Source organism: Equus quagga, chromosome 2, assembly GCF_021613505.1.
Source record: "Equus quagga isolate Etosha38 chromosome 2, UCLA_HA_Equagga_1.0, whole genome shotgun sequence".
Classification (NCBI taxonomy): Eukaryota; Metazoa; Chordata; class Mammalia; order Perissodactyla; family Equidae; genus Equus; species Equus quagga.
The window spans coordinates 97,212,469-97,228,290 of NC_060268.1; the positions used below are offsets into that span (position 1 = coordinate 97,212,469).

At 56.5% G+C, this 15,822-nt stretch overlaps 1 protein-coding gene across 1 annotated transcript in view; it reads left to right on the forward strand.

Moving 5' to 3' along the window:
• Positions 1-15,822, forward strand: part of SH2D4B (SH2 domain containing 4B) — a 92,794-nt gene that overhangs the window by 56,972 nt on the left and 20,000 nt on the right. The window contains exons 6-7 of the mRNA XM_046652788.1: positions 8,185-8,401; positions 12,444-12,571. Coding sequence (XP_046508744.1) covers positions 8,185-8,401; positions 12,444-12,571 — 345 coding nt within the window. The remainder of the gene's footprint in view (positions 1-8,184; positions 8,402-12,443; positions 12,572-15,822) is intronic.

Genomic DNA, 15,822 nt, shown 5'->3' on the forward strand with positions numbered 1-15,822 from the left:
ATTCGAACTGCTCCTCAAACTCCACTTATTTTTGGTTTTAGAACTCGAATAATGCCAGCCTGAGCCCCACATGCCCCATTCGTGTCCTGCTTAGGGTTCTCTCTCCGCTCTTGAACTGCTCAGGAATGCCTCGGGGCTGTATGTCAGCTGAAGTGAAGTCACTACATTTCCCACTGGTGTGGGGAGCCCTCTGGCCTTAGGAGTCCCTTCGGTTGCTGTGGTGGCCACAGGGCTCATGGCTGGCAGCCGTCACATGGCAAGCAGGGCGAGGATGGGTGGAGCCACCCTCAGAAGCCTTGGGGTCAGGATGGAGAGAGCCCTCGCCTGGCCTCGCTCGCCTGCGGGTGGGCCTCCTTGGTTCCCTGAGGCTCATCTCTCAGGGTCCATCGTCATGGTGCCAAACCCTTCATTCCTCAGGGGACGGCTGCCCCAGCCGGCTGAGTCACCAGGGGCCGTGCGTATATCCTTCAACATCTGGGCCCCCGTGTCCCTTCCTTGGGCGTCAGGAAGCATCGCCGTTTCCCAGACAGGAGCTCCCAGCCCTGCACCACTCCCCACCTCCACCCCGTGAGCCTAAACGGGGTGGGCCCTTTCTACCAGGGCGTTCTGTTCCCTTAGCTCATGGCGCACACAATGGTAACAACCACAGTAAATGCATTTAGTGACCCTTGACCCCGTGCCAGGAACCGTCCAAGCCCATCTACATACCATCTCATCTACGTCTATGAGGCCCCCATCCTTCAGATGAGGAGAAAAAGTACAGACATGGGAATTCAAGTTGCCCCAGGTCACGTGGAGCAGGAAATGGAGCAGAACTTAAACGCATCTGCACACTTGCACAATTTAGATCTTTCTTGGTGCCTTTTCCTGTATACAGGATTATTCCCTAATTTTCCGGGACGTGATACTATTCGCCCAAAGGTTACTGCAAACTGATACTAGTTTGAAGAGTTCGGCTTCTCCATAGGATGTCGCTGGATTGTCTGAATTCCATAAAGCACTGGGCCCAGCGGGGAGGGGGCCCCGGGAACCAGGGCAAGCTCACCAGAGGGGTCTCGTGAAGAGCAGCAACTAAAGATCTTGCAGACCCTCGTGCCCTGTGGGTCCTTCCTCCTGGAACCCCACGGCACCTCTGCCTCCACACGTCCAACCCCATCCTCCTCTCCCCTGCAGCGTCCTTTGTCGCCTGGCTGTCAGATGCAGAGACCCTGCTGTCCTTCAGGTCTGTCGCTTTTGCTCCCTACCAATCCCCAAACTCAGGAAATTGTACGGATCCTACTTCCTGAGTATTTGAGCTTACGCCCCGCCTGCCCATTCTCCAGGCCCTGTCTTCACTTCGGCCCCCCTTGCTCTTTGCCCAGATTTCTGTTTTCCAAGTCTTCCTCCTTGTTCTTGTTAGATTCGTTCCCAACGCAGCAGCCCAATCAAGCTTGGAAAAGTGCATACGGCATCCGCTCTTCTCGTTAAAGCCTTTTGGTGGCTCCCCATCGCCCTTTAGTAAAGCATTAAAATTCCTTAGCCAGTGTCTGTGGCTCTCCTAAATGGCCTTTTCTGTTTCTTCATCCAGCCTCCTGCACCCACCCTACAGGGGCCGCCCTTCCCCCACGCTGACCCATTCGAAGAGGGATGCCCCAGCACCCTCCTGCCTCTGAGCCTCTGGCCCTGAGCCTCTTCTGCCTGGAATGCCTTCTCTTCTCTTGGTTGAATCCTGGGGTCCACCAGGTGTCAGCTCAGCTGCCCTTCTCCACAGGGTTTCTCTGCCTGGATCAGGGTCCCTCCTCCGGGCCCCACAGCACCGTGCACACAACCGGCTGCTCCCCTCACCCTTTGCTCCCATGCTCCCCCTGCCAGATAGTCAGCTCTAGGGGAGGCAGCGACTGGGCCTTGCTCCTGGCGGCATCTGCATTCCTGGCACCAGCCGGCAGCTGGCTGATGTAGTGACCTTGTGAGGTTGAGAAAAAGTCACCTGTTCCTCCAGACGCTGCAGTGCCACCTGCCAGAAGGCTGTTCCAGGACTTGTGCCAACTGGTGACGATCGTGCGGTGCCCTCACCCCTGGAGTTGTGTGCGGCACAGAGCTGGCACAGAGAGGGCGCTAAACACACACATACTCAATAAACGTCCACAGGCCGCCCAACGATGGTGTACAGAAACCCTGTCTCTTGCCGCCACCAGCCTGGCTGTGTTTCCGGAGCGAAGAGGAAAACCAACTCCTGGTGTCTCTCTTCAGTGTCGAGACTGAGCTGGAGCCTTGAGCCCGGATGAGGACATGATCCCAGAACAGCCTAGCAGTTTGGGCAGCCCTGGACGAAGGATGGCACTGCCCTTATTTTCCACGGAGGGAAAACGCAGACCCAGGGAGGTGAAGACTTGCCGTAGGCTAGACAGAGAGCTAGGAGCAGAGCGAGGCAGAATGCTCAGCGCCCCCACCCCCACGCCCGCGGCGGCTGGCTCCCAGGTCTGTCTGCGTGAGGTTGGGCTGCAGACACTGGGAGACCCCCGGCTTCTTACTGAGCAGGAGGGACCCAGGCTGGGCAGGTGGGAGCGTCCTTGTGGTGGGAGGGCAGAGCTGGAAGGGACCGTCCCCTCGGATCTACAGACGGGTGGACTGAGGGGTGGATGTGGGCACACACATAGCTGACGGCGACACCTCGCAGGTCTTTGATTCCCAGCGCAGTGCTCATGACGCCAGAATGTTACAGAATGCCCATTTTTTTATTGTGGTAAAAAGTACAACATAAAATTGACCCTTTTAACCATCTTCAAGTGTGTGGTTCAGTGGTGTGGAGCACGTTCACATTGTTGTTCTACCATCACCACCGTCCATCTCCAGAACTTTTTCATCTTCCCAAACTGAAACCGTCCCCACTCAATGACAAATCCCCATCCTCCCAGCCCAGCCCCGGAGACCTCTGCCCTCTGCTCTGTGAACACAGCGACTCAAAGTAGATGTGGGACAGACGCAGAATCATGCAGTGTTGTCCTTTTGTGTCTGGCGTGTTCACTCCGCACCATGTCTTTAAGGTCCATCCGTGTGGTAGCAGGTGTCACACTTTCCCTCCTTTTCAAGGCTGAATAATATTCCACTGTTTATCTATTCCTCCGTAGATGGACATTTGCTTGCTTCTGTCTTTTGGCCACTGTGAATAATGCTGCTGTGCACATGGGTGGACAAATATTTGTTTGAACCCCTGCTTTCATTTCTTTTGGGTGTATCCCCAGAACTGGAATTTCTGGATCACATGGTAATGGTGTGTTTAGTTTTTATGGAACTGCTGTGTCGTCTTCCACAGCAGCTGCACTGTTTTGCATTCCCACCAGCACGGCACAGGGGTTCCAATTTCTCCATATTCTCGCCCACACTTATTTTCTGTTTTTTTTTTTAATTAAAATTGTCTATAGCAGCCGTCCTAATGGGTGGGAGGTGGCGTCTCCTTGCGGGTGGTCCATGTTTACTGTCTAACTCCAGGCTCTCATGGGAGGCCCTCAGCGTTTTCGTGCTGTCTCAGTCGTCCTCACAGTGTTTCTGTGAGATGAAGCTCACGCTCCCTATAACAGACGGAGAAAGGAGACCGGGGACCTACCTTAGAAACGGGAATGGCCACGTGCCCCTTTATTCTGCGTGCAGTGCGGGCCCTTGCACCTGCTGGACAGGTCTGCGTGGCGTCAGAACGTGGCCGTGGGAGGAAGCAGGGGGCTCCGTCTGGCCCTCACCTCTGTGGTGGGTCCTCCGGGGCACAAGGACAGTCCCGTATGTGCTGGCTCGGGGCACAGGATGCTTGTGGCAGCTCCTAACGTGGCTCCGGATGTCCGTCTTGGTTGTTTTCCCTCCATGAGTTCTGGCAGATCCATGGGACGCAGCCCGAATCGTCCCCTGATTCTGAGAAGGAGCTAAAGCAACCTTTTAAGATTTTGAAGCATCATTTAGGGTGAGCTGCTTGAAAACTGACCCAGAGCAGATGCCAGGTTATTGATAATCACGGTGCCTCCCGACCCTGGACAGCCAAGAGCTGCTCATGGCTCCCTGTCACCCGTGGCGATCCCAGGGCTGACGAAAATAAAAATTTCAGCTAACACTTCCTGTGGTGCTTAATAGGCACCTGACATGGTTCTACATGGTTTATATTATCTGCTCTCTTAATCTCCGTAACAACTTTATGAGGACTATTACTATCTCCATATTTCTCATGAGGAAACAAAGGCCCAGAGTGATTAAGTAACTTGTCCAGTGTCACACAGCTGGTGAATGCAGTTGGGGTCTGAACCCAGGCAGCCTGGCCTCAGACTCAGGCTCTGGCAGATTTGGAGACAGGATCAAGGTCAGAGCCCGGACTTAATAAGACATTACTTTTCCAAAGCACTTCATAGTTTGCAGTGTTTTTATATGTTTTATTTAATCTTGCTAATAACTCGTTGAGGAAGCCATTCGCATCGTTCTTATTTGCAGATGTGCAGACTGAGGCCTGGGGACATTCGGGGTTTTCTGAGGAAAGCAGGTATAGAGTGCTAGCGAGGCTGTGCAGAAAGGGGATCCCTGGTGCACTGTTGGGGGGAACGTAAACTGGCGCGGCCACTGTGGAAGACAGTGTGGAGGTGCCTCAAAACGTTAAAAACAAAACTAGCACGTCCTCCTGCAATCCCAGGTCTGGGTACACATCCAAAGGGAATGACAACAGGCGACTGGAGACACGTCTGCCCTCCCGTGTTCATGCAGAATATTCATAGGAGCCAAAAGACGGAAACTAAGTGCCCATCAGCGGATGAAGGGATGACGAGGATGTGGCGTGAACACCGTGGGATGTTACTCACCACGAGAAAGGAGGACATCCTGCCGTTGGCGCCAGCATACATGGACCTTGAGGGCACTACGCCAAGTGGGATAGATCAGAGCGAGAAGGACGAATACTACATGATGTAACATATGCGTAGAATCTGAAAAAGCAGATCTTGCAGACACAGAGCAGGATGGGGGTCGCCAGGGGCTAAGATGGGAGCTGGCGAGGAACGGGGTTGGGGGGCAGCGGTCACAGGGCATGGACTTGAGTTGAAAGATGAGTGCATTCTGGGGATCTGATGCCCAGCGTGGTGACTGTTGCCAATACTGCTGTAGTACGTGCTGCAAGGTTGCTGAGTGACTATATGTTAAATGTTCTCACCGTGAAAAAGCAATGAGGATTATGTGACGGGTTAGGTGTCAGTTATGGTGGCAATTGTCACAGTATAGAAACGTATCAAATCAACACATTGAATGCCTTAAACTTACACAAGGTTATATGTCACTTATATCAAAGAAAAACGATGCGGGGGGCCGGCCCGGTGGTGCAGTGGTTAAGTACGCGCATTCTGCTTCGGTGGCCCGGGGTTCGCCTGTTCAGATCCCAGATGCAGACATGGCACCACTCATCAAGCCATGCTGTGGTAGGCGTCCCACATATAAAGTAGAGGAAGATGGGCACAGATGTTAGCTCAGGGCCAGGCTTCCTCAGCAAAAAGAGGAGGATTGGCGGTGGAAGTTAGCTCAGGGCTAATCTTCCTCAAGAAAAAAAAAAAAAGGTGCAGGGAGAGGAAAAGAACAAGACAGCTGTTCTGGAGATGCCCGTGCCCTGTCTGACTGCACGTCAGTCCTTGTCCACAGCCAGGCCAGCAGCAGGGTTGGCTTGCCGAGGCCTGGTGGAGGTCTGGTCCTCACTGGGTGCCTGCAGGGTGGCTGGACTGCGACATGGACGCGGCTGCTCAGAGGAGGGTTTACAGAGCAGCGAGGACTTTGTGGAGCCAGGTGCAGAGTGGGAGTGGTGCAGAGGCGCCGGGGGTGGGAAAGCAGGTGGGTGGAAGAGCTTGCCCTCTGTCCCGGGTGCCGTAGAGCCCTGCAGGTTTCGGGGAGAGAACAGCGGGCTGAGGGCAGGGCTGGGGGAGGCTGGGCTCCGTCTCTGAGTGATGGCGGCTAGGGGCCTCACCTGGCTGAGTTGCGAGAACCTATAAGTGACTTCCTGGTTGCACGTGACTTCCTTCTGCAACCTGTCTGCCTGGTGTCCGTGAGCGTCGCTGTCTCTCGGGTCACCAGCAAGGTCGCCAGCCTCAGTAGGGCACAGGCCTCTGTGTTTAGTTTGCAATCTTGTGACACAAAGTCCGTGCCCGGTGTCCTGGCCTTGCTGGGCCTCTTACCACTGTGCAGGGCGGGCGTGGCGTTCGCAGGATCCGGAACTTACAGACAGGCCACGGGGCACTGGACCCAGGTTTTCTCCCTGGGGTGGCTTTTTCTCTCTCTTCCTTCTCTGGGAAACTCCTGTTGGCCTGTCCAGACCCAGTCAGATGCCCGTCTTCAGCCATGGCTCCCACTTCCTCACAGAACAGGAGTGTTGCTGCCCCTGAACCCTGAGATTCTCTGCCGGTCGCCGTCTTCACTGCGTTAGGGGTATTGATGCATCTTATTTCCCCAGCGCAGCTCTGAGTGCCTTGAGGTAAAGGGCTGTTCTTGTCGTCTCTGTACCCAGCTAGGACCCGGCACAGTCGTCCTAGAATGTGGACCGCCTGCCGACTGTGCTCGAGGAACCAGAATACAGCAACGAGTGGGCCAAGGAGAGTTGCCTGCCTGCCCCCGGGGAGCCTGCAGCCACTGGAGTCTCTGTGTGTGACCTTGTGACCTCTGTTCCACAAATGCCTTCTGAGGGTCAGGCTCCACGTGGCCTCCCTCAGACCTGGGGGACGTTATGTTTCAAGGAAGGGTCTCGGACATCTTGAGCAGTAGATCAGGGCTGTTTACCCGGTGGCCCCTCCAAACACAGCAGAGCCCAGTCCTCTGGCTGGGGAGGTTGTAGGTGTCACTGCGTGGGTGTGGATGGGGTTAGAGCTGAAATAGACCATGGGTTTACTCGGGGCAGGGAAGGTGACCTGCTTGGCTAGTGCAATCACGGGTCACACACAATCAGGGGGACGTGGCCAGCTTCAGAGTCCTCCACAGAAGGGCTGGATTTTCGAGGCAGACGGGGGCCTGACAAGATGCAATCAGACTACAAAATAATTGGCTTTAATTCTAGACCTTGCCTCCTGTGCCCTCCCATGGCCGTCTCCCAGGTCTAGGACTCCCTTTTGAGTTTTAGAAGCAGTGACAGATGCACAGGTGTCTTTCCAAGGCCACTTGGCTGAGGCGGGGCCCGGCCTCAAGAAAGACAAAGAGCCGGGAGGCTGGAGAGAAGGGCGTCTTGGGGTCTGGAAACCTGTGGAGTGACAGCTATCAGAGGATCCTCTCCCCGCTCCCTCCAACACACTCGCTCCCCAGATGCCAAGGCCGGTGGAAACCGCAGAAAAAGGGTGTCAGAAGGGGGACACCAGTGTCTCCAACAGCTCATCCTGTGATCACCGAAAGGATTGTTCCTGGCCTGGCTTGGCCACTGACCCTGCTGGCAAATCACTGCCCTTTCTTGGGCCTCAGTTTCCCCATGAGGAACATGAGAGGCTTGGACTGGATCGTCTTAAATGATCTTTCGGGTTTTGTAGGAAAGAGCAGGGGCTCTGGTGTCAGACACGTGATTTTACAACAAAGGAAGCTTGAGAGGTGGGGTCTGTGTGGTGGGAAGAGATGTGGGGGTTTCAGAGCCACATGCTCCTGCGTTCCCAGCCTGGCCCTACCCCTGATCAGCTCTTTAACGTTGGGCGAGTTACTGACCTCCCTGAGGCTGGGCTTCTGTGCAGAAAGAGTGGTGTGCCCTCCTCCCTCGGGAAGAGGCTACAACGAGATATGGCAGGGGAAGCCCAGAACCCAGGCCTGAGGGGAGAGAGCCTACAGTGATGTGGGCGATGGGGTGGTGTCTGGACATGCCGACACTTTGACAGGTGCCCTTGAGCCCAGGTGGAGGGGCACCAGGTTGGAGAGGCCACTCTGAGCAGGGCACTCCCAGGAAGGAAGATACATGGAGATGGATCCGTCCAGAGGTTGCTGGCTCATCCTGGAACAGGGTGGCAGGAACAGCCAGATAACCCTAAAGTGCCATGGGGTCAGCTGGCTAGGGCTTTGCCTGCCCTGCTATTCTGGGGCTCTGAGCCTCCATGCAGCCCATGTGGGTGGATCCAGGTGGGTCCTGGGACTGTGGGTGAGTCCCGGGGCTCCCAGCCTGCGCCCAGCCCCTGCTTGCACAGTGTACAGCCCGGGTGGCGGGGCTGGGCGAACATGCTCTCCATCCCTTTCCAGTGCGTCGGTCCAAGGCGGCGGACGAGGAGCGGAGCCGCCGTGCCCAGCGCGCCCGGGACGAATACCGGCGCCACTCGCTGCGCGCCATCCAGAAGGGCACGGTCGCCGGCCTCAGCTCCATGTTCCGAGAGCTCGGCCAGAGCCACGAGCAGGAGACCAGACTCTGCCACCACCTGCCAGGGCCTGGTCCGCCGGGACCCCTCGCCGTGCCTGCCAGGTGGGTTGGGGGCTCCGTGTCGGGGGCGGGGGCGCGCAACGCGGAAATCCTGTTCGACTCTGCCACCGAATTACGGTGCAATTTGGGGCTAGTCGTCCGCTCTGCGGGCCCCAGCATCCCAGTCTGTGTAACCGGCAGCAGCGGGAGGGGAGGAGTCCGGATGGGAGGTCTCTGACTCTGGAGTGGGGCGTCCTAACCTTTTTGGGGTCTAGGATTCCTTTGAAAATCTAAACAAAGCTTTGCGCGCTCTTCCCTCCAAAGTGCGCGTACATAAATACTCCAAGATGTTTGCGTATACTTTCAAGCGCTTAAAGGTCCGCAAGACCCCAGGTGAAGAGCTTGTGATGTAAGACCTCAGGGGGGTTAAATAGGACCTGCAGCCTGGAAAGCAGGGCCGGCCGCGGTTTGTACCCACGGGGGTCTGGTGCGTCCCGGGTTCTGAGACCGGGTGTGCCGATGAGCGTGGGTCGGTGCAGGAGGGTCCCACACACAGCGAGTCTCCAGAGGGGTTTGGCGAGGGCGCTCAAGTGACCGCCCATTGTTGCGAGGACAGAGGTCAAGAGGTAGCCTGGAGCCTCTCCATCTTCCGCCTGGGCCCACCCTGGGCCAGCCCCAAGGTTGGTCCCCCGCTCCTACATGCACCATGGTTGTGAGCAGCTGCGGCCCCAGGGAGGGCTGGACCAAGAGCCGGGCCGGCTCCCTGGCCGTGGTTAATCCGCAGGAAGTCCCTCCATCCCCAGATGATGGAAGGCTGTCAGAGTTTTGTGGGATTTGGGATTATTCATAACCCCCTTCTCCTCCCCTTCTCCCTCCCCTGCCGTCTTGGGCATGCTGACTACATCTGCATTTCTTCCTTTCCTCCCGCCCTCCCTCCCTTGTCATTTATGCGACTCCCAAAACACATAAAGTGGTTGAAAAGACATATGGAGAAGAGGCTGACTGACATCCTTGCCTCCATCTACTCTGTTCCCCTCCACAACAGGAGCCGCCCTTCCTGGTCTGTGTACCCTCCTAGTGCCCTTTTGCAGTTGCCAATGCAAAAAGTTCTATGCCCCTGTTTTTTGTTTTATTTTAGTTTTTTTGCATGAAAGGTAGCATATTATGCACATGGTGCCGCATCTTGATTTTTTCCCATTTAACTGTATTTTGGAGGTCTTTTCATATCAATTCTTAGCTATTTATTTTTACTTGGTTTTCTCATTACAGCTGCATGGTATTTGCACTGCAGAGATCTGTCATAATTCATCTATCAAAGACGATACTAATGGACATTGTTGGTGTTTTAAATCTCTGGTTATTACCAATATTGCCCTTAATGAGTAACCTCGTAGACATTAATTTTACACACAGACAATTATCGTCTGTGGGGGAGATTCCCAAAGGTGGGGTCACTGGTCAAGGGTGTGCTAATGGTTATCGTCAACCTGTGGTCCGCAGGGTGGGCCCGGTGAACGCATCACCTTTTAGCCTCTCCCGCAGTGAGTTGTCAGATAATGTCTCAGTGGAGGTTTAAATTTGTTTTTCTACTTGTGAGTGGGCAAAGGGTTTGTGTGTATTTAGGAGCCATTGGTGCTTCCTTGTCTGTTCATGCCCCTCCCTGCTTTGTCACTGTGCCTTTGGTCTTTTCCTCATCCATTCCCAGGAAGTCCTGAGATATTAGGGACGAGGACCTTTTTGTTTGTGATAAGCTTTTTTCTCAGTTTCTCATTTGTCTTTTGACTTTTGCCGTGAAGGTTTCTGTCGCCTGGGAATTCTTGATTTCTGTGAGGTCGGATTCTATGTTTCCTGGATTTGAAGATTTAGAAAACCTTCCTCCCCTCCTGCTGTTTTTAAGGAAACAGATGGTTTGTCCTTCAGGCCCCGGGTGTGTGAACCATGGGACCCCCTGGCTCCAGGCTGCTGCATGCAGTGGTCAGAAGGGGAGCCGTGGCCGCCACCCTGAGCCTGGGGGACCCGGGGCCGTGAGATCCAGGCCCCGGGAGAGGCCGAGCCTCAGCCTCGCTCCTGTGGCTGCCCCGTGGGCCTGCCTTTAGCGCTGCGGACACGGCTTGTCGAAGGGACGGGCTTCCAGGCCCAGGAGCGAGGCTTCTGGCCCGGTGGCCCTGTGGAGCATCCCGTCCTGGCATTTATGTTCTGGTGAATCAGATTCTCTGCTTAGAAATGGAGAGAGAAGAGTGAACGAGTTTCCTTTGCTCTTATTTCTAACCTTCTCTTGCCTCCTAAGGAGAATGAGTCCTAGAAACTGGAAGATCCGCCCCCCCCACCCCCAGCACAGTTATTTATTGGGAAAGCGAGTAAGAAGGCAGAGGCCAGGCAGCTGTCATGTGCTGCCTGATAAAGAGGAACGGCATCTGGGGTTACTGAGAAGGGCCGGTCCCTCAGGGCGGACACGCAGGAGCAGGGCTGGAGGGAGGGCGTGAGGGGAGCCCAGAGGCGGCAGCAGGAAAGGGGACGTTTGAGAACCGACTCCCGCGATGATGGCTGTGAGCCATGTGATGGGACCTCACCTGCTGTCTTTCTCGTGACATCCTTTCTAAAATTCACACCTTCCACTGCTCTGTGTGTGTTGAGTGGGTTTGTTTTAAGGCAGTAGAAATATGAACTCGTTGTGTGGTTTGCAAGGAAGTGGCAGCTGAGGTTTATTTTATGGAAAACGGTGACAACAGTGGGGGTACTAAATGCCAGTGCTCCAGGGGCAGATACAGCAGCAAAGTGAGAGCTTACCAGATTTCTCTCACTCGGTGGGGAAGACGGAGAGGCTGTGGTTGTTGGAGCTGGGTCAAAGGCCCGTCCTCAGATGCTGTATTTTTTTGTAGTTTGACCATAAATGGACGCAGTGTGATCTCGTCGTTGTCGTTAGTGCCATCAAGTCAATTCCAGCTCCTGGAGGCCTGTGGACAGCAGAGTGGGGATCTCGCTGGTCTTTTGCGCCATCTGCTCCCCTTGTGTCGCTCTATCATGCAGGGCTCTCTGCTGTTCACAGGGTTTTCATGCCCATTTTCTTCGGAAGTGGGTGGCCAGGTCCTTCTTCCTGGTCTGTCTCAGGCTGGAAGCTCCACTGAAGCCCGTCCCCATGGGGGACCTGCTGGAATGTGAAATCCCGGTGGCAGAGCTTCCAGCATCACAGTGACATGCAGCCGCCACAGTGTGACAGCCGACAGACGGGGATAGTTCCTTGACCGGGAGGCCAGGCCGTGGTGTGAGAGCCAAGTCTTAACTGCTGGGCCCAGGGCTGGAGGCAGCATGCTCGCTGCATGTCAGCTCAACACGTGGTTGGTGTGTGCCTGGCGTGTCCTGTGCTGTGCTTCGTGCTAGTGTGCAAAGTGCCTTCAAGTTCCTGGACTCAGCGAATTCTCTCCACAGGAGCCAGTGTGGGCATCCTGGGCGTTCAATCTCACCGTGGCCTTCTCACTCCTCCCTGCTCCCTCCTCCTGCCTCCTCCTCCCCCTCTCCCCTCCTCTCCCTTCCTCCTCCTCCCCCTCCCTCCTCCCTCTTCCCACCTCTTTCTCCTCCTCCCCTCCCTCCTCCTCCCCCTCCCTCCTCCCCTCCTCCCTCCTCCCCCTGCCTCCTCTTCCCCCTCCCTCCTCCCCCTCCTCCCTCCTCCTCCCTCCTCCTCCTCCCTCCTCCTCCCCTTCCTTCTCCTCTTTCCTCCTCCACCCTTCTCCTCCCTCCTCCTCCCTCCTCCTCCCTCCTCCTCCCTCCTCCTCCCTTCTTTCTTCCTTCTTCCCTTCTTTCTACCTTCCTCCCTCCTCCTCCCTCCTCCTCCTTCCTCTCCTTCCTTCCTCCCCCTCCTTCCTCCCCTCCTCCTCCTCCTCTTCCTCCCTCCTCCTTCTCCCTCCTCCTTCCCCCTCCTCCTTCCCCCTCCTCCTCCTCCCTCCTCCCCTCCTTCTTCCTCCCCTCTCTCCCCCTCTTCCTCCCTCCTCTTCCCTCTTCCTACCCTCCTTCTTTCCTCCTCCCCTTCTCCACTCCTCCCTTCTTCCTCCTCATCCCCTCCCCCTCCCTCCTCCCTCCCCGATGCTCCCCCTCCCCTCTCTCTTCTCAGCAGGGCCTGGGAGCGCCCCCTGCGTCCTGTGTCCAGAGCGGCCATCGTCCGCTGGTTTAAGGAGGAGCAGCTGCCTCGCCGAGCCGGCTTCGAGAGGAGCACCAAAGCCATTGCCCCCTGGTTCCACGGTAGGACTGCCTTCAGGGCCACCAGGGCAGATAACTCCCACGTCTCTGCATCTCTCTGGGGCTGGGAGGAGGTCCTGAAGGCCTGCTGTCATTGGGGACTTGAGCCTCTGCTCAGTCCGCTCTGCCCCCAAGCCTGGCCTGTCCCCCAGCATTGGGACTCGGCTGTCCTGGCTCGCCTGGTGAGGGGAGTGGGGAGAGGTCCCGCGTCTGTCCTTTGTTTGCTGCTGAGGGTGCTGAGTTCTCGGCACAAGTGTGGATTTCTGGGGGGCACACGCTGAAACACCAAGTGACCTTTACTGAGGCCTAGAGACCGGGGCATGACGTCTCTGGGCAGAGTCTGGGAGTGGGCTCACTCCACATCCCGAATGGTGCTCCGCTCCCTCTGCTGGGTGGGACGAGCCTGCCTCTCGCCCCGCAGCCTCCTTGGCCACCTGGGGCTCCTCAGAGGCGTCTTCTCTGTGCTCACAAGACAGTGAGCTGTCGTGGACCCCGACCTCCCGGTGGGCAGGGCACCCCGTGGTCTGGGCCTGCGCCCCAGATGCTGGCCGTGGGCCGGCGCACAGCAGGCTCTGAGCAGATGCCTGTCGGTTAGGTGACAGAATGGCTGACCAAAGAGGCCGGGCGTCTACACAGAACCCTGGAGCCCGGAGGCTCCTGGAGTATCTGATCTCGTCATTTCACAGACAAGAGAACAGGCCTGGGAGGGGCGGGTGGTTCACAGAAGGTCACAGGAGACTCATAGGGTCGAGTTCAGGAGTACATCTCAAGCCTCAGGGCCCCAGTCCAGCCATCCGACCGCCTCGAGGCCTCAGACATGGAGGCAGGTTGCGGCTTCAGTTGAGACTTGCTCTGGAGAGAGAGGACTAGTTTCCCTCCTGCCCGCTGCCGCTCCCACCGTGGCGTGCACTTCCCCTGGCCGTGTTCGCTGCCCACCTGCTTCCTGGCCAGTGTGTTCGCACTTGTACCCGGATGGAGAGGTGAACCCGGTGTCGTGGTGGCTAGAGAGGGAGGCCTTCGCAGGCGAGCTCTGGGCACGACTCCAGCTCTGGGAGAGGCAGCTGGAAGGGTTAGAGGAAATTGTGCCACGGCGAGCACGGCTGTGTGCACCCGCATCCCCGCCTGCAGGAGCCCGGAGAGTTTGTCGGCTGTGAAGCACAGGCATATCCAGATGGGTGGCTGCGATGTGGCCCTGTGAAGGGACTGCCCGAGGCCCCAAAGGTGATGGCAGCACCCAGTCCAGGCTGCAGGAGTGTCCTCGTTGGTCTCTCTCTTTCACTGGCCCCTCTACGGTCCATCCACAGCTCTGGCTTTGCCCTGTTCCTCCAATGGGCCATTTCCTTCTCCACCCCAGGCCCTTTGCACTTGCTGTTGCTCTGCTCACTGTTTCCCTTGCTTTGTGCATGGCTGACACGTTCTCATTTCTCATCTCAAGTGTCCCCTCCTTGGAGAGGCCTTCCATGGACCCTTCACCTTCTCTCAGTTTCTCGCCCTGCTCATTTCCTTAAAGCTGCTCACCTAGTTGGTATTCATCTTGCAATTTGCTTATTGTCTATTCCCCTTCCTGCGTGTAAGCCTGCAAAGCTGAGGACCTGGTCCGTCTTCCCTGGTACCTGCCATTGTAAGCATCCCTGGGGACCACGGATGACGGTGGGAGTGCAGTGCAGTGTCAGAGGGGGACAGACGCCGGTCTCTCCAGTCTTGAAGAGCAGCCTCGCTTCTCTGCCCTGGGCCCTGGTGGTGTGTGAGTCCCCATGGGGCCTGATGGGGAGGTTAAGCTGGGAGCAGCCAGGAAGCCCAGTGCCCCAGGCGAGGTCAGGCTTGCGTTCGCGGTCGGCTCTGGGCTCCTCGGGGCTGAGGCTCAGGCATCCCGCATTCAGCCCTCCCGTCTGCTGCTGACCTGCCCGGGGTGGGGCGCAGAAGCACATCCGAGACCCTCGCCGTCTTTCTCCGTGGCCCCTGTTGCTGAGCTCTCCAGCTCAGTTACCCTCGCCGCCGACGTATCGGTCCGATTACGCCTGATTGTGCCGCGGTGACGAGTGACCCAAAGTCTCAGTGACTTCCGCCAGCCGAGCCTCATTTCTTACCCGTGTTGATGCCCACTGGGCGTTGGCTGTGGCCTTCTATCCGGCCCTCAGGCTGAAGGGCTGTTTCTGTTGGAAACTCTGATCGTCCCATGATGGACTGAAAGGTGGCCTGGCCAGTCATGTGTTGGCTCCTGAGGTTCTGTCTGGAGCCGGCACCTGCCGCTGTCGCTCCCGTCTCTTGGGCCGGCCTGGCATCTGGGGTGTTGACAGTTTCATTGATGACAGAGTCTGTTGTGACCACTGTCCACTTCTGGGGCCCTTCCCTCTCTCCGGCCTCCGAATATCTGACAGAAGGATGGGGTGGCCCTTTAGGGCTCAGAAGGAAGACAGGTGGCCTTTGCGGGTGACGGAGCCACGTGCCTGGAGCTGGTCTTGGGATCTCCTGTCCTGGAGCCCCTGGGAGCTTCCGTGGGAACTGCTGACTTCCTTTCCGTTTCACGTGTCCTCGTCGTGGGAGCACGGCGCCAGCATCTCCGGCGTCTGCGTGGCGGTGGGGGTAGCCGGGATGCTGGTCGCTCCACGGGGCTTGTGGCAGCCAGAGGAGAAGGCAGGACGGAGATGCTCAAACTCGTCTTTAGCTTTGTTTTCTACAATTTTGTGTTGTCACAGGACAGACAGAACAGTGATTTCATTCTCGCGGCTTATATAACTGACTTCGCATTCTTCTGACAGTTCTGCTGTAAAGCGGGCATGTTGCTCATCCCCAGCCTGGAGCTAGTCAGTGACAAAGTTTTCATTGATCTGTGACAGAATGAAAGAACAAAACTCACATCTGGAGGGTGGCCGAACTCTTCTTTGCTTGCAAAGGACTGCGTGGTTCTAAGATGATCTTCTTTCCTTGGTTTCAGTGTTAAAATGTCCTATCTTTTATGAATTGATGGTAATTGTAGGCAGTAGGTTTTTTTTTTTTTTTTTTTTTTTGGTGAGGAAGATTGGCCCCGAGCTAACTTCCATTGCCAATCCTCCTCTTTTTTTCCTTGAGGAAGATTGTCCCTGAGCTGACCTCTGTGCCCGTCTTCCTCTACTCTGTATGCGGGATGCCTCCACTGCATGGCCAACAAGTACAGTAGGTCCACACCCAGGATCTGAATCCACAAACCCAGGCTGCCAAAGTGGAGCGTGCAGAACTTTAACCACGGGCCACGGGGCTGGCTTCCAGCAGTGGTA